Source organism: Aphis gossypii, unplaced genomic scaffold (assembly GCF_020184175.1).
Source record: "Aphis gossypii isolate Hap1 unplaced genomic scaffold, ASM2018417v2 Contig00289_ERROPOS67322, whole genome shotgun sequence".
NCBI classification, from domain to species: Eukaryota; Metazoa; Arthropoda; class Insecta; order Hemiptera; family Aphididae; genus Aphis; species Aphis gossypii.
This window is the reverse complement of record NW_026083055.1, coordinates 38,763-63,035: the sequence shown is the minus strand read 5'-3', so window position 1 is coordinate 63,035 and position 24,273 is coordinate 38,763. Positions and strand designations below refer to the sequence as shown.

At 28.4% G+C, this 24,273-nt stretch overlaps 3 protein-coding genes across 3 annotated transcripts; all 3 read right to left on the bottom strand.

Moving 5' to 3' along the window:
- Positions 1–391: 391 nt before the first annotated feature.
- On the bottom strand, positions 392–1,924 carry LOC126553646 (zinc finger BED domain-containing protein 5-like). The gene has a single exon (XM_050208789.1). The coding sequence runs from the start codon at positions 1,922–1,924 to the stop codon at positions 392–394; it is 1,533 nt and encodes a 510-aa protein (XP_050064746.1).
- A 3,845-nt stretch (positions 1,925–5,769) lies between these two features.
- On the bottom strand, positions 5,770–6,668 carry LOC126553645 (uncharacterized). The gene is made up of 3 exons (XM_050208788.1): positions 6,537–6,668; positions 6,293–6,376; positions 5,770–6,057 (listed from the first exon to the last, which is right to left on the bottom strand). The coding sequence occupies exons 1-3, from the start codon at positions 6,666–6,668 to the stop codon at positions 5,770–5,772; spliced, it is 504 nt and encodes a 167-aa protein (XP_050064745.1).
- A 7,117-nt stretch (positions 6,669–13,785) lies between these two features.
- LOC126553644 (uncharacterized) lies at positions 13,786–15,983 on the bottom strand. The gene is made up of 3 exons (XM_050208787.1): positions 15,950–15,983; positions 15,591–15,847; positions 13,786–13,800 (listed from the first exon to the last, which is right to left on the bottom strand). The coding sequence occupies exons 1-3, from the start codon at positions 15,981–15,983 to the stop codon at positions 13,786–13,788; spliced, it is 306 nt and encodes a 101-aa protein (XP_050064744.1).
- Positions 15,984–24,273: the final 8,290 nt, after the last annotated feature.

Genomic DNA, 24,273 nt, shown 5'->3' with positions numbered 1-24,273 from the left:
TGCTTTAATATATTATACAAGTGGTTTTCAACCTTTTTAACAACGTAGCACACTTCTTCTCCTACAAAATTTTCGCGGCACACCAATTCATATAATACGTGATATAATACCTAGTATATATTTAGATACATAATATTTATTCATATAATATAGGTACAGTATTTATAATCTACTCTATTAAAGGGTTAATTATTGTGAAATAAATTAAAACAAAGATGAAAAAATGTGTTAGCAGAAATATTTATTTTTTATGATAATAATGTACAATGAAATAAAAATATACCGATTAATGAGATATTTGGGCTTGACGTGTGGTGCACAAACGTTTTATTCTAGGACGAACTGTCGACAAGCTCACTCTCAGTTCTTCTTCTACGGATCGAAGTCATTCTCATTTTTTACTTTTTATTGTGGTGACTGCTGAGAATCCTTGTTCGCATAGATATGATGTGGAGAATGGTAGTAAAATTGTTATTGCTTTTATAGATATTTCAGGAAATTCAGCTTGAGCATTTATCCAAAATTTGTTAACCGTCATTTCTTTAAATTTTAGCTTCATTGTTCGATCATTTTTCAGTGAGATAAGATTGTCTTCTTCCGCGAATGTCAAACCAATTACCTCATTAACTGATACACTGAATGGATTCCGCACCCAGTCATAGTCTTCAACATTTATGCTGGGAAAGTATTTCGTCAATTTGTCTTTCAGTAACATCATAGATTCGCTAATTAACGACATGAGACTGGCGTCCACATCTCGCTCTGCAGTTCGTGGAAACATAGTTAATTTATTTTGGTCAACTTGAGTTTTCCACATAGTTAATTTTTCATTAAAAGCCATAATTTTGTCGGATGATGTTAGGATATTTTCGTTACGGCCTTGCATGCTTGTATTTAATTTATTTAAAAGTTCAAAAATATCAGTTAAAAAAGAAACTTTTGTCCACCACTTTTCATCTCCAAGAAACTCGTATTTCGATTCTTCTATTGTTAAAAATACAATTATTTCTTCACTCAAATCATAAAAACGTGATAATACCCGGCCTCTTGATAACCATCTTATTGTACTGTGATAAAGTAATTTTGAGTTATCTGAATCCATACCTTCACACATTTTTTCAAACAACCTTGACTTTAGTGGACTACTTTTAATATAATTTATCACTTTTACAACTTGATCCAAAACTTTCTTTAAATCACCTACCAATGTTTTTGTCACAAGGGCTTCTCTATGTAGAAAACAATGAGTAAAAATAATATTTTCATTTTTTTTCTTGGCAAAAGAAATAAAGCCTTTGACTGAGCCAGTCATCGCGGGAGCTCCATCGGTACATACTCCAATGCATTTATCCCATGGTAAATTGGCAAATTTCAGATAATGGTCCACAATTTCGAAAATGTCTTCACCTTTAGTTGTCTCAGGAAGTGTTTTACAACAAAAAAAATTTTCCACAATGTCTTCATTAGCAACTATGCGTATAAATACCAAAAGTTGTGATTGTCCACTTATATCAGTTGACTCGTCTAGTTGTAATGCAAATAATGGAGAGTCACGGGATTGTTGCAATACTTGTTCTTCAATATCTTCAGACATGTGTTCTATACGCCTACTAATGGTATTGTCAGATATAGGAATTTTTAATACTTCTTTTTCAGCTTCTTCGCCAAAAAGTACTTTTAAAATTTCACGGCAAGCAGGTAAAATAAGTTTTTCTGCTATAGTGTGTGGTTTCATTTGTTTAGCTACAAGCTCTGCTACTAGATAACTAGCTTCTTGAGTTTTATCAGAAATGGTCACTATTTTTGTCATTTTTTCAGATTGTCGTGTTTCTGATTTTAATAAACGTTGAAAATATGAAGCATTTTTATCAACCAAATGAGAATGCTTGGTGGAAAAATGACGTTTTAGTTTACTTGGAACCATTGATTCATTTTATAGTTTTTCGCCACATACAAGACACAATGGACGAGGATCGTCTACATTTCCGGACCAAGAAAATCCTATGTTTAAATAATCTTCATGATATTGACGTCTGATATTTAATTTGATTTTTTTCTTTGGTTGTTCACTCACTGAAGTGCTGTCAGTTAAACGAATTATAAATGCATCCATTATAAAAAAAAATAAGTATTATTTAAAATATACCATGTAGGACAAAAGTCATTAAAAACACAATATTCCGCGACGCGACGTATAGTTATCGGTACGGCTGCGACGGGCAAACTAATATTAAATACTATTATACATTTATACGTATTCGATTAATGATTAGCCTGTCTTTATATATAATTGTTATAACATATAAGTTTTCATCGAATATCGATAATAATACTGGAAAATACAAAATTAACTCTATTAATAGAATTTTCGCGGCACACTTCAAGAGCGCTCGCGGCACACCAGTGTTCCGCGGCACACCGGTTGACAACCACTGTATTATACACTTGACTTTTTCCACATTTGAAAAGTTCACAAATTTGTTTTACTGTTAATTTATCTTTTTCACTTGACTCAATTAGTTTAATTTTTTCATTTAGCGTTAAACATTTATTTTTGGACGTCATATTGAATATACTTGTACGTCTATACGCAGAACACTACTACGACACTTATCGAAAAAATAAACTTATTGCAACGAAATAATCTATATAATTGATATAGATTATATTTATTGACTGATAATTTTAAAATTGTACATGTACATATTTCCATGATATACAGGTACATGACAAAATATTGTTTCCATTTCCACGTTAAACAGGTTCCATCTTATTCAGGGAACGATGTATTTAAAACTACATTAGGTTCGCCGGGACCGTAACATTTTTCCATAAAAGTCAGGTTTCCACGTTATTCAGGTTCCATATTACACAGGTTTTACTGTACAAGGTTTTCCCCATAGATATATCAATACATCTATGGTTTTTCCCATTTGTTCTTGTCTATGGCTTTGATTTTTTCAATTCTTTTTTTTTTTTTTGACCGAGTGATTTACGTTACATTACAATTTTTCTATTGTATTTTATACTTTTTTACGTCATTGAATTGATTTAATTTACTTTTTTATAGTAATTTATTGCATTAAATAAATAAATAACTTAAATAAATATTTTTTATTGATTTAATTTAAAAATATTATTTATACAATTAATATGGAAGACGACAAAAAAAGGGGCAAGAACTTTTCTGAAACAGAAAAATCAATTTTAATTGATCTTATTTTGCCATACAAAAATATTATTGAAAATATCAAGGTGAGCATAACATGCTTTATTATTATTTACTGTTTATTGATTATATTTTCTACCTATATGATTCTTACCTATACATGATGAAAAAAAATATCCTAATATTTTTGGTCTCACCCCCTAAATGTGTGCGTATATGTATAAAAATGAAGTGCAAAAAATTTGAAATCAATCGGTTAAGATTAACCCGTGCCGACTTGTAGTTTAAGTTTGAACTCCTTAAATTTTTCAATATTTACCAAAAATTGTCCACATTTCCGTAATAGTCCAGTCATTTAATCTTCAAAAAATGATGGTCTTAAAAAATAATATTTTTAATAGCAATTTAAATAATATTAATAAAACATAATAAACGTAGAATGCATTGTAATATTTGTAAATAAACTATATTCATTATTATTATTTATTACTTAAAAAAAAATCCACAACCAACCTTTCTCCAAAATTTCAAAACTTTCCGATTTAATTCTTTAGCCTAACCTAACCTTTAGAAATATCGACATAATAAAGATTATTATTATTTTTATTATTTATTATTAAAATAACGATCGTCCATCAACTTTGTCATTAAATTTTATTCGATTTGATGGTATAATTCAGAATATGTTCTACAAGCTACTTTAAAAGCTTTAAAATTTAATGCTGAGGAATATGTAATAAATCAAACTAAATTTTTTTTTATGATAAAAATGTTCCATTTTTTAAATAGATTTATGAATCATAAACATAATTATTCATTATTATTCTATAAAATTGTTTATTATTACTAATCGTTACTATGTTACTCGTATTTCCAAAAATATAGTGCTTTTTTACAGTTAAGTCTATATACTTCACGAAACATTGGATATATTAAAAAATGTAATATTACAAAAGTTATAGGTAATTTAATTTAATTTAAAATATATTATAATATAGAAAATGTCGATATTTCTAAAAGTTAACGAAATATTTACGGAAATGTGAAAAATTTTCGTGAATATTGAAAAATTTAAGGAGTTCAAACTTAAACTACAAGTCGGCACGGGTTAACCTTAATCGATTGGTTTCAAATTTTTTTGCAATTCATTTTTATACATATACGCACACATATAGGGGAGGAGACCAAACATTTTTTAAAATCAAAATTAAGGAACACCCTATGACATAACATATTATATCTTAAGTACAAACCTACTTACTTGAGTATCACACTTTATACAAATATTATGATGTAATATAATAATAATACAATATTTAGACCGATGGTGCAACAAATAAAGAAAAAGATGCAGCATGGAGTGAAATTGCAAATTCATACAATTGCCAACAAGTAACTGGTGTAGTTATATTATATTACTATTTAATTACATCATTTCTGTTACCCTGAGCTGATATTAGTTGTTTAGATTTAGAATAATGAATATTAATGTATTATATTTAATAGTAGATAATTAGATAATTGGATTACGAACATGGTTTTAATAATCGTTTATATAGATTTTTAGGATTAAAATTATGTGAAAAAGAAACTCATAGTCGAATTTCCTGTTTACCATGACACGTACGTATATTTTGGGGACTACGCCCAAATAGTTTAATATAAAAGGGGTTGTGGTAGTATTAAGAATTAGACATAGTTAAGCCTCACTCACGCATAGACCGATGGCGTTGTTCTATACTTAACAACACATCGGGCTAGCTTTTATTATATACATTGTCTCAGTGAATAAATAACTTTTAATTCAAACGAGTTGTTTATTAACTTCAAACTTCCTACACTCTCTGAAGAAGACATACGACAAAGTGGACTTCGTCGTTAAATTCGTTAAAGAGTCTTCTGCAAAAAAGGTTTATGAAGGACTAAATCTTTTGACTTCAAAACATTTAGATATAATTGAAAATAAAGAAAAGCTAAATTTGTTAGCATTAAAAAAATCAAAACTACAGTTAGAGATAACAGAAATGGAGCAAAAGATTATGGTCCTAAAATATGATACTGAGCAACAAAAGTGTGCTTCAGAACTCAAGCAAAACAAATTAAAAAAACAAATTCTTGAGTCTGAACTAAGGTAGAATAAAATGAAAGAAACAATTCTTTCAAAATAATTAAAAATTAATTTATAAGTAATTTATAAGTCGTTCACTTATGTGTGTTTGTTATTTTATTATATAGGCATTGAAAGTAGATTTTTATTTAAATTTTATAAACAGAAAATTCCCTAAACATTTCAAATAGGTAATCTTTTATTAAGTTATAAAAGAAGTACAAAAAAAATTATGATAGTTTGTAGTAACAATAAGTTTTATTATGTTGATTTATTTATAATTTTTATTAATTATTTTGTATAAATTTGTGTGAATAGGATGTTATTAACATGATTTATTTTTATTTATACATCTAGTTTTTACTTAATTTTAGTTTGTTATATTATAGGTATTTAGTTAATTTTTATTTAAATTGTTTGTTACAAGGAGTTATCTAAAAAATAAATAATAGACTGTTTAGTCCAAAAAATGTTTTAAAAATCAATGATTATGTCAAGAAAACACAGTATTTATTAAATGTGATCTTTCAGCATTTCCTAACTGATGAATAGGCAAGGTTGGTATCTCTTGAAGTAATTCAATATCAATTACATGATTATCAACTTCTGGAGGTATCTCATATTTTTCTTTTAGAAGAAAATTATACAGAACTGCCGTAGCAACAATAGTAGCCATAGTAGTACTTAGTTTTGTGTGAACTCCAACTGCTAGAACAGGAAATCTTCTCTTTAAAACCTCAAACAATCTTTCAACCACATTCCTTGAACCAATTTGAGCTTTCTACGATATCAAAACAAATAATAGTTTTTTTTTAAAAAAAAAACAGTGGCGGTAGGCATAGCAGTAGCCATGTAGATATAGACTATAGTTGTAAGTTATAAATTAGAACACTTTTAGGTAAAAGCACGGAATACATTGAATGTAAAAGTAAATCAAACTTAACCTGACCACATAAAATAGGAGGTCTAAATTAAAGTGTGGCAATTGCTAGCGTTTAAATGTATTCAAAATATACTTGATATTTGCGTTCTGCGTCAGTTCTTGGATTCAATAAAGCAGTTAGGAGATAATTTCGACAAGGATAACCTCCATCAAATTGCTATCACATATTGTGCTTGGACATTGAAAGAGAAATTCCCTTTACGATTACGGAACTGCTCGCCGATATCAATTTTAGGTGATTGTATTCTGATATGCGAACAATCTAGTGCACCAATAACACGAGGAAATTGATGTAATCTAAAAAATCCTAATTGAACTTTTTGTTGCTCTGCAACACTACTAGGGAATTGGATAAAGTGTGGACGTAATCGAGCAATTTCTATGGACACTGTTTTAATAACTCTACAAACAGTAGATTTATGAACCTGAATATGATCGCCTAACACCATCTATAATTAAAAATTGTGGGTACTGTATTTATTATTTATAAATTATACAATTTTTGTTTCTAAAAAATACTTGTAATGCTCCAGTTGCATAGTAATGCAAAGCAATCAAAAGTTTAAGTACAGGTGATAAAGATTAACTTCTATTTGTCTTATGTTTAATAGAGTCGCCAATCATATGCAAAAGTATCATAAATGTTTCTTTAGACAATCTATTAACAGCGAATGACACAATTAATTAAAAAACTACAAAACTCAACAAAATGAGAACACAAAAAACTTAAAAAAATTTAAACCTAAAGCGATACTTGAAGTCCAAGTCGTCATAGTCTTGTAACGGATTAGACCTATCCCTAAACAGCCTTGGTCATGGAAGATTTATTAAAATTTGAAGAATCATCAGACGAGGATGACGAAGACATTGCAATTAATTATTTAAATTAAAAATTTTTTGAAACAATAAACAATATGGAATTTAATAAAATTATTAATTATTGTTGAAAAACTTGAAAATAATTAAATAAATAAATAGATAACAATAATTTTAAGTGATAAAATATTTTAAATTAAATGATAAGGAATCTTTTAAACGGTTCTGCAAATTTTACAGACCCGAATTCAGACATATAACTTATCAAACTGATAAAGGTTTATCGGTCCTTCATTTATCGATTTTACAGAACCGATAACGACTTATCGGTTCTGTAAATTTTCATGCAACCGGGCATAAGTATATTACTTGTACATGTATAGTTATATACTAAACTGATTACATTAAAAAATTGAAGTGAACGTGAAATCAAATAACGTGTGGAAGGGAGAATTACTTACCTGATCCGTCAAACCTGAAACTGCAATTTTTTAAATCTAATATATTTAATTGTAATTAGACGCGTTATCTTACTTAACAAAATGTTCACGAGGTATAAAATCAAATATTAACACATTTAAGTTGATTAATTCAATATTTATTTTGAAATGCAAATAAATTATAAAAGTAATAAGACACTTCGCCACCTGGTACAGAAATATATCTCCTACCATACCTACAACACCATGGTTTCACAACCTCGATATTTCTCGAAAATGCATAACATCGTTCTCCCGCCTCCGGTTTGGACATACTCGACTTCCTTCTCATTCCTTTAAACTGTCACTGAATGATTCCCCTCTGCACACTACACCAAGACCCTATGGTCTGTGATATTAACCATCTTCTCTACATCTGCCCCAGCCTATCCACACATCGTGACCACCTACTATCTATTTTGAACTCCTCCAACATCCCTTTCGATACTATAAATATATTTTCTAATAAACAAAAAAACATCATATTAAATATTTTATCTTTCTTTAACCATTCAGGCTTTTTAATCTAAATTTATATTGTACTGTTCTAATGTATTGGTAATAATAATTGTATTTTATAATTTGTAATTGTATTTTAATTGTAACTGTTGAAACTAATTGTATTTACAAAGTTTAAATAAAAAAAAAAAAAAAAAAAGTAAAAAGAAACATCAAAGTAAACTAGCAAGTGATATCATATGATTTAGGCTTATAATCATAAACATGACTAGCTTTTTCATATAAGTTTTTACATTTTAATTTTTTACACTGTAAGGAGAACATTCTGCCTTAAGGGGGTCGGTGCCGGTCATTTATTTAGGAGTACAATTTAGGCAATTCAATTCACATGTTGTATCGGCGGCGCTTGGACCGTGCATGTGTGTGAGTGTGTAATTTTGTATTAGTGTGAGTGAGCTAATATTTCGCACTCACCGTTCGGTTATCGGAATTTCATAATGTGTATGTGTATATATATTATATGGTATCTTATAATATCTTATAAGTCCGCGCATTACTGTTTCATAGAAATCCTATTATGGATTGTTATTATTATTATCAACCGGAAATCACAATAATTAACGACTTCGCATTGTCTCTTGCTTTCCACGACTGACTCTTGTAGTCTTGCCCAGTCTAAAATTGTACGTACTTCACTACGTAACACGTAGACTTATTTTAATTTGACGCAATATATCAGAAGATGGAAAGCAAGCAAAAATATTCAAATAAAAAAAAAAATGTCTCAACTTATCGGAAAGTAAAAGGACGTAAAAAAATTCGGTAAGTACGTTATTTTGGTTTTAATAAAGAGAATACAGATACTAAACAATGAATATTTGTGTAAACAAATTAATTAATTAATTTACACGCAAAAATATTCATGAAATAATATTATTATTTTTTTTATTATAATGCTTAGTTTGGTATTAAAAAATAAATCAGAAAATGTTTGTAGTTCTAAAAAAATAGAAACACCATCACCAATGACAACATGTACCCATCCTATAAGAGAACATTAGTCAAAAGATCTTAATCAATAGTAAGATTTTTTTTAAGAAATCGCATTTATAAAATTAAAATAAATATGTATTTCATCAAATTTATTTATACTATGTGTTTAGCCATGATTCCTCATTTAGTACAGCAACTTCAACAAATACTCCTAATGTTGCAGAACAGAAGTAAGTTATAATGAAACGATAATTTAAGTATTCGTTATTTTATTAATTAAAATTTTAAAAGTTGTGGTAAAAAAACTACCTGAAACGGTGAAATGTACTGCAAACATGCAAGACAATTTTGTTTTTATTTCTCTTAAAATAACCAACTAAACAATTTGAAACTTTTTACATACGTAGGCTACTATTTTTTGACAAGCATTTAAAGTTAGAATTTCGACTAAATACGTCAAAATTACGAAAATATGCAATTTTTATTTTATTTAGAAATTGATATAAATTTTCCTAATTAAACCTATTATTTGAAAATTAAACACGAGATTCAACATAAATGTGTTAACTTTTCATTAAAATGAATATTTTTTTCAGAACAAATTAATTTTTTATGATCGTTGGAAATTAGGCATTGATATTCACCAGTAAACTAACATTTTCTTTTATACTAAGTTTCCACTAAGTTATTTTTATTGCATAGCCTAAACATTTACCAAATACAGTGACCCATTCAACACCTAATGTACAGCAGAGTGATATACCCACTTGCTGACCTTTTTCAACGAGTTTTTTTTTGTTTTTAGATTTAATATTGAAGGACGTCGTATAGTTGATATTGGTTATATGTTTAAAAAAATGGCTCAAATAAACCATGAACCATATGGTTGTAATTTTAGTAATTTACTTTTGGTTGAAGAGCGTAAAAATGGTTTTTTTAGTGAATTCTTGTTTACATGTAACATGTGTCATAAACATGAGGTTATTGAATCTGAAAATCCAAATTCTACTTTAATGAACGTCAATACGGCAACAGTAACAGCAGTTGTAAATTCAGGCCAAGGTTTTACTCAGCTGGAAACCTTTTCTGCTATTATGAATATGCCTGGTATGTGCAATAAGTTATATCAAAAGCTACATGAAGATGTTCATAAGTTTACCAGTGAAACAGCTTGGGAGTCAATGTCACTTGCCGCAGAAGAAGAGGCTAAACTGGCAGTGGCAAACGGTGATGTCCGAGAAGACGGAATTCCTATGATTACTGTCATAGCTGATGGGGCTTGGTCAAAGAGAAGCTACAAGTCAAATTACAATGCTTTGTCTGGAGTTGTAAGGAACAATAGTTAAACTTATCTGCAGTGTATAAATAATATAAGACAGTAAATATAACAAATATTTATCTTAGGGTTGTATTGTTGGTGAAAAAACCAAAAAGGTTCTTTTTTTGGGAGTCAGAAACAAGTATTGTTCAGTTTGTGTGAAAGCAGAGGCGACCTCCAAGGAACCCACAACACACAAGTGTTACAAAAATTGGGAAGGGACGTCAACGGCTATGGAGTCAGATATAATACTTGAGGGATTTAGACAGAGCATAAATATGCATAATTTAATTTACCGTAAACTTATTGGAGATGGTGATAGTTCGGTCACAAAAAAATTAAGTATTGCTCAACCGTATGGACCCAACTGTTTGGTAAAAAAGATTGAGTGTAAAAACCATATTTTGCGAAATTATATCGGTAAACTTAATGACTTGGCAGCCAAACGAAAAAGTTCTAGTGGCAAGGTAGTACCAGGATTTTTGAGAAAACTTTTAAAAAATAAAAAGCTTCGAATTAGGTAAGTGTTTAGCAAAGTAATAAGTATACTGTCCTCATATATAATAACTTTTTTTATTTTGTTTTTAGGTATGGAATAACAAAAGCAATTGATCATTGGAAAAATAATGGAAATTTAACCCACAATCAAAAGGTGACATTTTTAAAAAAAGACATCGACAATGGTCCATACCATGTATTTGGGAGTCACTACAATTGCGATCCGTAAAAAATAAATATTTATTACGTCTTTTAAATGATTATTTTCTCAATCATAATTATCATAATTTTAGATATTTTTGTAAACCAAAACCTGATAATATTAATTATGTGCCTGAAATGGAGAACTGTGGTTTATGGCAAGACATTTCTGCGGCTAAAAATTTAGTATCTTTTAATTCAGATAGCTTAATTTATGATCTGACCAACAACTACGTTGAATCATATAATAGTATTGTAGCTAAATTTGTGGGTGGAAAAAGAATCAACTATTCATTGAGAGGTACCTATACAATTTATTATGCATTTGTATGCTTTTAATTATTTATTATAATATATATATATATACAGGGTGTAACAGATAGAACTGACTTTCAGAATAACTTTTGTTCTTATTAATATTTTTAAAATTTTTTTTTTGTTTATTATTAAGACACTTGCGCTACACGTACAATATAAATAAAAAAATTTAAATTTGATTATAATTATATAATTTTCACAATTTTTGTTGTACGTTTAATTAGCATCATTTTTTTTTTTTTTTTTAGTCAGTTCTATCTGATACACCCTGTATACCCAATATATATACCCATATATTGGGCCAAGGCAAAGACTATAAACGGCACAACTGCTACGCCATCTCGGCTAGTGCGTTTCCCCCCTCTATTATTTTAATATGATAATTCTTATCACTTACAATATTAAAATACCTCACCTACCAATATTTTAGGGTCATACAATACTAGATGTATGACAGCAGTATCGGCATTTAACTTTGGTCCGGAATGTATACGAAAACTACACAAGACAGCTACAAAACAAAGTCCCGGTAAATTTACAAAGCGTTATATTTCCAAGTTGCAAAGGGCAAAAGAAGTTAGGTCAAAAACCAAGAAAAAACTAAACTTTAAATCATCAACCAAATTGTATGCTTTCTAAAGACAATTGTCAAGTGATTTTTATATTTATATAGTAAAAGCAATTTTTTTTTCGTTCTAGAACTCGGGGTAAAGTTTTTTCTGGGGCTGATAAGGATTATGGGGACTTAGATGAATTAGGCTGTGCTGAACTTGAAATTTTATCAGAAGAGTTGGAGGCCAAACGATCAACTGTTCTAAATAGTTTAAAACTTAATTCCCAAGAAATATTTGTTCTAGAAAGAAACACAATAGATCAGGTTTGAAAAATAGGATATACATTTTATATAAAAATTTAGGATACTAAAAAAAAAATTAAGCTTAAGACCCTGAAGATTTTAATAGTGTCAATGTTATCCTCAGGGTAAATGTGATACTTGGCATACTGAGCGTAAACATCGGCTGACTGCTTCAAACTTTGGTAGAGTATGTAAGCTCAGAAAAAGTACTCCTCGGACTAATACTGTCAAGTATATTTTGTACGCAGCAGATTTAATATCGAAGACTCTAGCAATGACGTAAGAATACTATACAGTATACATTTTATTCTATATTATGTATGTAGGTTACGTTGATAATTATTTTTATTTTTTTCTATTTGTGCGGGAAACTCCGAGTGGGACAGCTAATATTTTATAGAATATAATTTAGAAATGTAGGCATAGTGTAAACAATTAATTGTTATTATGTCTATTTTGTTTTGTTTGCTAATATAGATACGGAAACAATATGAACCAATGGCTAGGAAAGCATTTGAATCTCTATTCAATGTGAAAGTTTTACCAGCTGGTTTATTTGTTGACAAGCAATTTAATTTTTTAGCCGGTTCTCCAGACGGATTGGTGGGAGAAAATCAAATTATTGAAATAAAATGCCCACACAATAGTAAAGATCTGACACCTCACCAAGGAGTTGTGGCTAACAAAATTAAATATTTAAATATTAATGATTATGGTGATCTGTAATTAAACAAAAACCATGTTTATTACTACCAGGTTCAGGGTCAATTAAGAGTAACCAATAAATGCTCATGTTATTTTATAGTTTGGACTCCTAAAGGTATTAAACAATAATAATATATTACATATAACCAATTACCGTTCTTTTTTTACACATAAACATTTGAAATTAAGTAGGTACATTAGTGGGTACAGGTAACACAGTGCAAACTACAGATATTTTTTAAATTCATAGTTACCTTTTAAATATTTATCATGGTTTTTTTGTTTTCAGATATGTTTGTAGAAATAATTATGCGTGATGACGACTTCTGGAGGAATAAAATGGAAACACAATTGGTCGAATTTTATAACTGTCATTTATTGAATGAAATTGTAAATCCTAAAATTTTAAAATAAATGGCAATTTTGTAAGGTATAATGGTATTATTATAACTGCAATAAATTAGTCAAGTACGATTTGTCGATTTACCTACTATTTTTTTTTATAGTTTATATTTTATTTGTTTTTCGTATATTATTTCCATAATGGTTTACAATAATAAATAATAATATATACGATGGACGGCTTTTATAATTTATTACTGATAAACCGTACTATTACCTACAACACCCCGCATCTTCAAAAGCAAGTTATTGTTTGGCGAATTGCTAATTAATGTATTTATACCGGTTATGTGTGGCGACTGGCGACACAAATACACGCGCAGATAAAATATGTACGCACGCGCACGCACAAGTCAGTGGTCGACTTCGATTACAATTTATCGAAGTACTATTTAGTTGAACAAAAATGCTTTTACAGGAAAAACTCTCATGCCTCGATGATACGTCGGATTTTAATTTTTTTTTTTTTATCTGAAAGATGAGAACTTTTTGCAGGTCGGATCAAAGCCCAAATTTTAGTTTTACTTTAAACTGTGCTAGAAAAAGTAAGTTTAAAAAATAACAAATTTTGTGTATTATATAAATACACGTTTTAGCTTTAACTATTTTAATTTTAAAAATTGAGCTTTGATCCGACCTGCATAATATTCTCCTCTTTTAAATAAAAAAAAAATTAACAAAATCTGACAATTCTACAGAGCATGAGAGTTTTTCCTGTAAGACATGTTTTTTGCACTAAAACCACACTGGCTCCGACCCCCTTAAACATTTTTCGTCTCCCTATAAAAATGGAGCCAGACGCCCCATGGTGTCCCTGAAAAGACGTGGGGCGTCTGGCTCCATTTTACAGCGGGAATTTTTTACACTGCAAGGGACGCCGGTTGTCATTTGCACATCGCTATTGTTAATTTTGACCTTTTTTGTAAGACAGTTGCGCATCGTTTGAATTTTGGGTTATATATCATTTGCGCATCAACCGTTTAAAAGGTCTTACATCATTTGCGCATCAATATTATTTAACAATATAATTTAAAAAATAGGTGTATACTCAAAAGGGTTAGTTGTTTTCTAACTTTGATCATAAAATTCATACATCAACTTTCAAATATTGTATAGATATTTCTATTTTAAAATATATAATAATATTATGATAAAGAAAAAGAATAGGTATTGAGATAATATTGTGGAGGATTATCATTATAATTAGCAATAACATAACTAAGATGTACGGTTGACTAATCGATTTTTATCGCAAAGTACATCAAACGAGATACTGACACACTGTTGAGACGTACGACTTAGACGTATTACCTAATTTTGACTTTTAAGTTTTGACTGTTTTTATTATATTTAAAAATGAGCCAATTCAAATTTGTTAATTCAAATCGTGGAAAATCTGGCATCATTTTCCAATATTATTTTTATACGGAACGAAAAACATTAAAAAGTTGTGAAATTATATTTATGTGTCCTAAAAAAAACGTACATTACCCCGGCCCCCCCATTTTTAATTTTGCAATTTTTTTTGCATAAATAATTAGTACTCAATTCCTGCTAATTCCTGACCACGTTTTTACAATTCCTGCTCCACCGGTTTTCCCGGAAAATAGGATTTTCTACGGGTGGGGCTGGGATAACGTTACTCCGGCCCCACCCATCCTTAAAATTTAACTTTTTGCAATTTTTTTTGCACAGATTATTAGTACTCAATTCCTGCTAATTCCTGACCACGTTTTTACAATTCCTGCTCCACCTGTTTTCCCTGAAAATAGGATTTTCTACGGGTGGGGCTGGGATAACGTTACTCCGGCCCCACCCACCCTTAAAATTTAACTTTTTGCAATTTTTTTTGCACAAATTATAAGTACTCAATTCCTGCTAATTCCTGACCACGTTTTTACAATTCCTGCTCCACCGGTTTTCCCGGAAAATAGGATTTTGCTTGAATATTTAATATAGGTTTTTAATTTTTGTTGAAATTTAAACATCGGTAAATATATTTATTACATATTATTATGAATGACATACCTACCTGTATGTTCACAATTTTTATATTGACCACAATCTATTATTAAATAGTAATATATCATCACATCTGAAATAATATAAGATTAACACAGTTATGACTTTATGAGTATCTTATATTTATATATTTTGTCAATGTGTATAATTTATAGGTTAATGTTGTTTATTATTCCTGTAAAATATTATAGTAATCATTGATATTATTAAAAAAAAAAATGTAAGAGTATATTTATGTACAGCTTTAAAAAATGTAAAATATAATTATTCTTTAAATTGAATAAAATAAAAATTCAACTGGTACTGCTATCTGTTCCTTTACTAGGACAGGCATTTTCTTAAGGTCGTCATACAGTTCCCAATTTCTAGATCCTCTTTTTATATATGCTGTATAGTGACTAACTGAATTTCTCAATGAACTTTTCGGTCGTTGAAAAGCCAAAACACCTCTTAATTCATATACTTTGGACTTTACTTTTATAAGTTGCGGTATGTCACACAGCTTTATTTTAAAAATAGTTGCTGCCTCACTACTACGTAGACTGGAAACAGCATCTTCACCTATTTAAATATTATAATAGATAAATAATACAATTATACAAAATACAAGTTAATATTAATAATAATAATAAAGTAAATAGTTCTAATTTATATTTTATTTACCTTCCCAAAGAAGAACATCTATGAATACATGCATTTCCGAAACGTTAGTAGTGACTTTCTTCAGACCTCGACAATCATTATGGCCACAAATTAAATAGTTATCAATTAAACGCTATAAATAGTAGATGCACATACAACTAATGTAGTACCATATTCCATTTGCTTCATTTCAACATTTAAATTATTTATAATTAAATCAGCTCTACATGAATATGATTCAGATGATATTCCATAATTCAAAATTTTACAAATAAAACTTAAAAAGTCTGATTTTTCAGAAATATCCAACATTTCTGAATACTGTTTACTGTCACAATATGATACCTAGATTTAAAAAACCAATTATTTTATTTAATATAATTCTAAAAAAATACTTTTAGGTATTATAGTTTTATTTAAATCACTAATATATAATATACTTTTCTTTAATAAAAATGTATACATTAATGTTCCTCAAATCACTTATAAAATATTACTGATTATTATAAACTATAATTATTTAATTAACATTAATAAATTATAATTTTTTAGTATTTTGGATTAAATAAAAAATTAAATACCATAATCAGTGATGCCAATGAGTCGAATGCACACGTGTTATTGAATATAACTCTGCCTGGAAATGCCTTTGTTTTACATCCTTTTAGTTCTTCAAATCTTGATCCATTTTTTAATATAAGCATTGTTTTTTTACTATTTGAGTTGCTTAGGGTCAAATATTTTAAATGGGGATTTGGAGTGAGATAGGAACTGTTTTTAAGCTGCCTTTTATTTTTTCGATTCCATTTTTCTTGAGCTTTATTTTCATGACTCATGCTATCTGCTTCTAATAAAGAGCAAACAGTACATAAACGCTCATTTTCTGTTCCTGGTTTATGAGTTGAACATGTTGAGAAGCTGTGTACACGCTTTTTACAAATGGAGCATTTATTTGCACCAACTTTTGGAAGATTTCTTAAAAATATTAATTTAATGAATAAAATAAAATAATTAAACAATAATTCAAATTTTAAGCAGAAGATTGTCTAATGTTCTTCAGAAATTTATAAATATTATTGTATATTTACACGAAGACTGTTATTTTCTGGAAATAAGTTATAACAGTTTAAAAATTAAAGATATTCCTGTTTTTTATTAATTGTTATAAAGTTAAACTATAAAATTAATTAGTGAATTAATTACTTATCTATATATTGAATTATTTTTACCTGCGCTACATAATGAACATTTGCTCTTTGGTATATACATTATATCCTCAGAATCATAGTCTACGGAAGGTTCTTCAAAATCTTGTGACGACAAAGACGTTTGGTGTATGGTATGGTCTTGATTATGAGTTTTTAAATCTGGAGATTGCATCGTTTCTTTATTTATGAAAGTGTCTTCGTCCATTTTTTCCGACACTGGGAATGAAGTCGATATTTGATGTAAGTCGTACTCTTCATTATTTTCTTCGATAAAACCTGGGGATAATGTTGGCGTTTTATCATTTTCTTCAGATGCTCGGAGACAAATTGGTGGGTGGTGTTCAGCTGCTCGCAAAATAGAGGCACTTTTTAATGACATTATATGATTTTCTAGAAATTTTTCTAAATTTGTCGGCAAGTCAACATGTTTTAATGTCACTGTCTTAAGTTTCTTAAAGCTTGACTCTACTGCTGCTGAACTAGATACCTCTTCGCCATAACCAAAAATTGGTACCATAACTCCCGACCAAAGTGATAATAGTTTAGTACATTTGATTAAAAGTGGAACTAAATTAGGTAAATATAATGGATTAATTCCGGTTCCTTCTTTTATTAGCATTTTGCTTTCATCATAAATCTCATTCGCCCATGATTGAAATGGATTTTCGAACGAATCCAATCCTTCGTTTTGTCGTTCATATTCTTCTTCGATGATTTTCCTTGCATCATCTTCAGATTCTGCAGAAGCTATTAATTCATCAAACTGAGTTTGAAAATCAATAAAACCATACGACGTAGCTGAAATTAAAATTGTTCTATGTTTTTCACATGGCGTATCTTCACCATGAATATCCACACCATCAGTTTCATTAGTTAAAACCACAAATAATGACAGTAAAATTGACCGCATTTCTATAAGAGATTGGCTTTTAATTAGAAAACCCATTGAACGAAGAATGACTTCTCGAACTCTTCGTACAACAGATTTTAATGGTATCCATTTGGTAATAGTTTTTATAAAATGTGCAATATCAATTCGTACGAAGCATCGGGGGACCCAATAAGATTGTGATGTGAAATCTCCATTTAGTAAACTTGCACATGCTCTTATATAATCTTGAAGCGAAGAATATTGGGTAAAACATTTAACAATGGCGGATAAAAGTGCTAAAGATTGATCACAAACTGTCTGTTTTGGAATAGGTACATCACTATTCAACCAATTTAAAAGCCAATTTGAAATCGCCACGTTTGTATGCCTTTCGCTTAACATATTTGTTGCCGTAAAACTATATTTTTTTTGTTCATCATAAACAAGCCCTTCGTAGAGAAAAATAGTTTTAGTTTTCTCCGAATTTAATTTCTTAAATGGTTTAACTACTGAACCGGTCGCATCTATAATTAATTTTGGATATTTAAAACTTGTCTGTAAATATGTATCTGTTCGGAACAGTAGTAATGCAAAAAAAATGGATTACATCCAATATCATGTAAAACATTGAAAAAATCTTCTTCTTTTTGCATAAGAGCTAAAGCAGTTAAGGTATCTTCATGCCTTCGTTCAGATGCTAACTTTCTAGCCTTCAAAGCTCGCAATGAATTTCCTCTAGGAATAATAGGTGGTTCACAATCACCTAAACATAATATTAAAAAGTATAAAGTATTAAATGAAATATTATTTTTACTTTATAATTTATAGTATTTATCTTATTTACCTATATACAATAACATCTGATGTTTAAAATTTGTTTAAGTTTTTTAAATACTGATATAAATAAAAAAAAATTGTTCATTTTATAAATGCTTGTTAAGGTGTCAAGGCACAGGTTGTGCAAGGTTCCTTAAAGTCTTATTATAGAGCAATTAAAAAATATTAAAGCTACATATGATATTATTTTAATTACAAACATTTGGAGTTCAATTTTTTATTTAAAAAAAATTTTAAAAAAAAACGGACACAATTTTTTTAATATGTAGGCATTTAAAGTTAAAATAGAAGAAATTTAATATACCTACCTATATTTGAACGAAGATTAAAAACGTTAATTACTTTTTCAAAAACGTTATTCGTTATTCGTGGGGACTTTTCACAGATTATAATTTTTAATATGTGCAATGAAATTTACAAAATATGTAAATTAATTTTAAGATATTATCGAATTATTTATCATGAATCAATACCATATAACTGGAAGGTGGTTGTCTACGCATGCAGTCAATGTTTTTCTTTTTGAATTCCCGCCATATGCGGGTAGTTTATGTTTTCTTATGTTATCATTTTCATGTAAACGTAACGGTGCGTTCCACAGTTGCAGCCTTCGTCGGCTGACGCTTATCAGGCGTTAGTGTGCGGCCGGCCAGCTGTGGAATCATTATCAGTGTTTTCTTAGTATTCGGTTATGTTCAAAACTTTAAGTTTTTCATTTAGTCATGCTTTCAGTGTCACAAAGTTTCTAGTTTTTCCATTGTTTATTGTTTAGTGTGGTGACACTGAAAGACCAGTCATTTCGTTCTTTCGTTTGTTCTCGTCCGTTATATGATTCACTTCACTTTCTTACGCTGTCTACACAGCTCGTGTTTTTGCGTGTTCTACAACACTACACTAGTTTTTATGTTCTGTTTGCAGTCGTCCCAAACCACGTTGTTGTGAATTTTGTGATTCATCGTCTGGTAATTATCGTTCTTTGCAATTTTATTGCCACCATTAATTTGTTTTCCCCAGTTTAGGGTGGTCAAAATTACCAGCGATTTGTTTAGTGATTCAACGTGTTTTGGTGTACCTCGTTGCTCGTGGGGACAGTAGTGTACGCTAAAGATCCTGTCCCGGCTGCATTCAGTGTGCTTTGTTGTGAAGTCTTCGTCAACAGTTGTCGGCACACATTCGCACGTACGCAGGGTCAATTTTGTTTATTGTATTGTAATTGTTTTTGACTTAAATACAGGCCCTGGTGCGGTAGCGTGGGTGTAAAACCAGGTGTGTGTCTCAACTGTTATGTGAGTATTGGTCGGCCAACTATTTGTGTATGACCGACGGGTCTTATATTATTATTATTTTTATACAGACTGTAAAGTTATAACTGGCTGTGATCTTTATAATTATTACTATTATTATTATATTGTTATTGTTTAATTATACTGTCATTATTTAACTATACTTTTATTCTTATAATTATACAGTCCACTACTATTATTATTATTATTATTATTATTTATCAAGTTGCGCCCAAGTTGTTTTTACCTTTTGGTGAACACTTTATGCGTTAACAGTGGTATTTACTCAAGATTTAATGAAAATTGATAATAACATAATTAGACATAAATACACTATTATAATAAACAAATATTAATAATATAATAAAATAAATGTATTGATTTTGGAAAAAAATGTAATTAATCTCACGTAATATTAATAATTCTATGTTAATATCAAAACATGTACTGATCATCAAATATACTATACAATTGACTGTCCCTTCCAATTAGAACATTTTTTTCGCATTTATACAATTTATTGTAATATAATAAAATTGAATTCAAAATTAATATATCCATTAGTTACCCACTAGACATTTACTGTACGTACCAGAGCAATACCCTCTTGCCAATGTTTTTTTCTTTTATCAAAATTAATTTGTAAGCTAAAAGCTATTTTAAAATTTGAAATTTAAAACGTATAAATTTAATCCAATTATCTATCTGTATGACTTACCACCCTTAGATTTGAAAATTGCTGCATTTTCTACTATAAAACTTGTATACAGACACAAAAAAATACAACAATGTAAAAGCAATAGGTAATTTGTTACTCCGCTCAAAATTTAAAATACTTTTCAAATATATGAGTATTTTTTGATTATATAACCGTCCCGAATAATATATATTTAAAAAACTTTACTCTTTATAAATTATAGTGTATAATATTGATTATATTAATACAATATTATTAGTCTTGTAAAAAATAATTTTAAAAAAATATTAAAATACTAATACTGGTATTCTAATAAAAAATAATTTTAAATAATTTTAAAATACTATTATAAAAATGTATTTTACGAGTGCTTACAGAGTATTTGTACAAATAGGCCCATAGGCGAAACTACGGGTCAGGCCAATCAAGCCTTGGCCTGACCTAATACTGACTAAAAATTTGTACATATTATATATTTTAATAATTATTTAGGCATTATAAATAATATATTTATACATGTAAACGTATACATTTGTACGTTTTATTTAATATTATAATATCATATAGTACATATAGTATATACTATATTTATATAGGTACAAATGAGGATTATAATATAGAAAGTACCTAATAAAATGATTTTTTTTTTTTTAATGACTAATAGCATATTTATTTAAAATTAAAAACTTTATTTTTCGCATATAAAATTTGTGAAATTTTTCGTTTAAATGTTTCGTACCTACTACACGATTATTATACCACTCGTATACCTATTAGAAGTATAAGAATATGTGAATATTTAATTTCTTAAATTAAAAATTGTACATACTACACAATATGAACATAATAATAACATTCATTTTTAACATTGATTATAGAAATATGAAGTCGTATAGTCTATATCTATGTACTCGAATAATCGGTTTTATTAGTTATATTGTTTAATTTTGACATTTGACCTTTATTTTATATTATAGCAAGTATTAGGTAGTTAGTTGTACGTAACAAGTCGCCAGTCGGTAATGTTTGTTACGTGGTGATATACCCGTGGAAAATTATTGTTAATTATACGTACTTAAATATTTTCACATTATTTATTTTACTATAAATTTATATTTTTGTCATTGACCGGCGTCAGCGGTTGTCTACAAGATTCTTGCGTTTAACATTACACAATTATGGATAGGTAATTAGAATATTTTTTTTTATGGATATAGGATAGATAGGATAAATAGAGGATTTTAATATTATTATTTAAAATATAATACCATATTATTATTATACACATTAATACATCACCAAATAATTGTATTAACCCCCGTTAGTCGCTATTTAAAAGATCTGGCATTTATAATTTTTCAAATAACTCATTGTAATTAATTTACATTATTTCGTGTACTTTCATACCTTCATTGTCCAAGAAGTCAAGCTATCATTTAATGCTTTTTAAAACAATTATCTATTGTTTGTTGAATTTACATGTATTTTTAAAGTCACAAACCTGTCAAATAGACTGCGTGTGACAACGAGGATAATAATTAATTTTGTTCAATATTATTTTCGACAGTGATTATTTTTATTTAAATAAAAAAACGATCATAATCGTTTCTTGAGTGTTTTTCTTATCGATAGTTATAGTTTATCAATTTTATCGTTTTTCTGTTCATATAATTTCATTGAAAAATTCAATATTTTTATATTATATTTAACACGTGATACAGGACAAGTGTGTAAATTATCAAAATTTAAATGAAAACAATTCGGAATAGTTTTAAAACTAAATATACAGAAATATAATCTTTCATTAAAAAAAATCATATATAATACGTATTTTTTTTTAACATTATATAGCCATGGACATTTTAATAATAATAATTTAAATAGTAAAAAATAAAAAATAAATAAATTATAATTTGTGTACATCTTTAATAATGTATTAATTATTAAATATTTAATTGTAAAGAAAAATTCATTATATACATATATACAAAATTGCTATAAAAAGTAGTCAATAGAAATTTTTTTTTTATATTTTTCATTTGGCCTGCCCTAATAAAAGTGTCCAGTTTCGCCTATGCAAATATGCAAATAGCTTTTATTTTTTTTTATTGTATACTATATGATATGAATGTATATTGTACATTAGTATAAGTACCTATTATATTACTATACTTACAATAGATTTTAACGATTTCAGAAATACTATAACGTATTTGGCTATTTAGAGGTAAATATATTTATTCACATATATTTCAACTGATATTGATAGAATTATTAGATTTTCATTTTTCTTAAAAATTTCAATAAGAACACGTGACACAGTAAATGTGGCATTTTTTTAATTTTAAACATTTTTGTAAAATGTTTGTACAAAATAATTAATAGTAATAATAATAATATTTTTGAAGCTGAACTATCGTTGAAATCACTACACATACGTTTTAATAATCCCAACTTCATATATTATGATTTATTCCGAATAGAATCAACATGATAATTTTAAGTCAAATGAAACTCCTAGGTCTTTAATAATGTATTTACGTGTTAGATTTGTATTATGTAAAACATAATTATAAAGTATAGTAGGTATTTTTTTTTAAAGAGTATGAAATAACGGAGCATTTATCAATATTTAGGGACATTCCATTATAGATAAAACAGACTTAACAGTATTTTAATACTTAAAAATGAATTTAAAAAAAAATTGTATTTAGAGTAACATAAAAATACTTCACAAGACTGAATATTATTAATTTTTAAGTTGTTTAGTATTAGGTATTGTTTTTTTCTTTACTCACCTATTTTCATTAAACGAGCAGCTTCTCGTTCCCGGGTAGTTTCACATGATACGCCTTCATTAACAATGGATGTTGTGTACTTACTTATCATAGGTCCTAACATTCGTCGTTTTCGTGAAATTGTATGTTCTTCATTGTAATTGCCGGTATAAATACAGTTCATTAGTACTCTAAAATTATCAATATTTACTAACATTAGAAATTTAAAATTAATAAGTACCATCAATAATAGAATATTACCTAGAGTTTTCTGCTGGTCTTTCATATATAGTTCCTTTAAAGTGTGATTCACAAACAGTACATCGCGCAACAACTACTACATAATTACATTCATCAGGGGTAACTTTTGCCCTTTTAAATGATAAGCAACATGGTAATCTATCGTGCTCCCAAAAATGTTCAGCCATAATAGGAGTCCAATTAGACTTAGGCAAAACATAATATAATCTAAAACAAACAATTTAATTTATTTACATTATTTCAAATTAAAAAAAAAAAAAAAAAAACATTGAATAAACCTGGAGTTTTGCATAGGTCTTGTTTTATCAATCATTTTATACTTAATTTCTTGTGGTTGAATGGTTTTCCATTCGTCCACCGAAAAAGTAAAAACAAATTTTTTTGATGGCATTTCAGACTGGTCGCTACTAT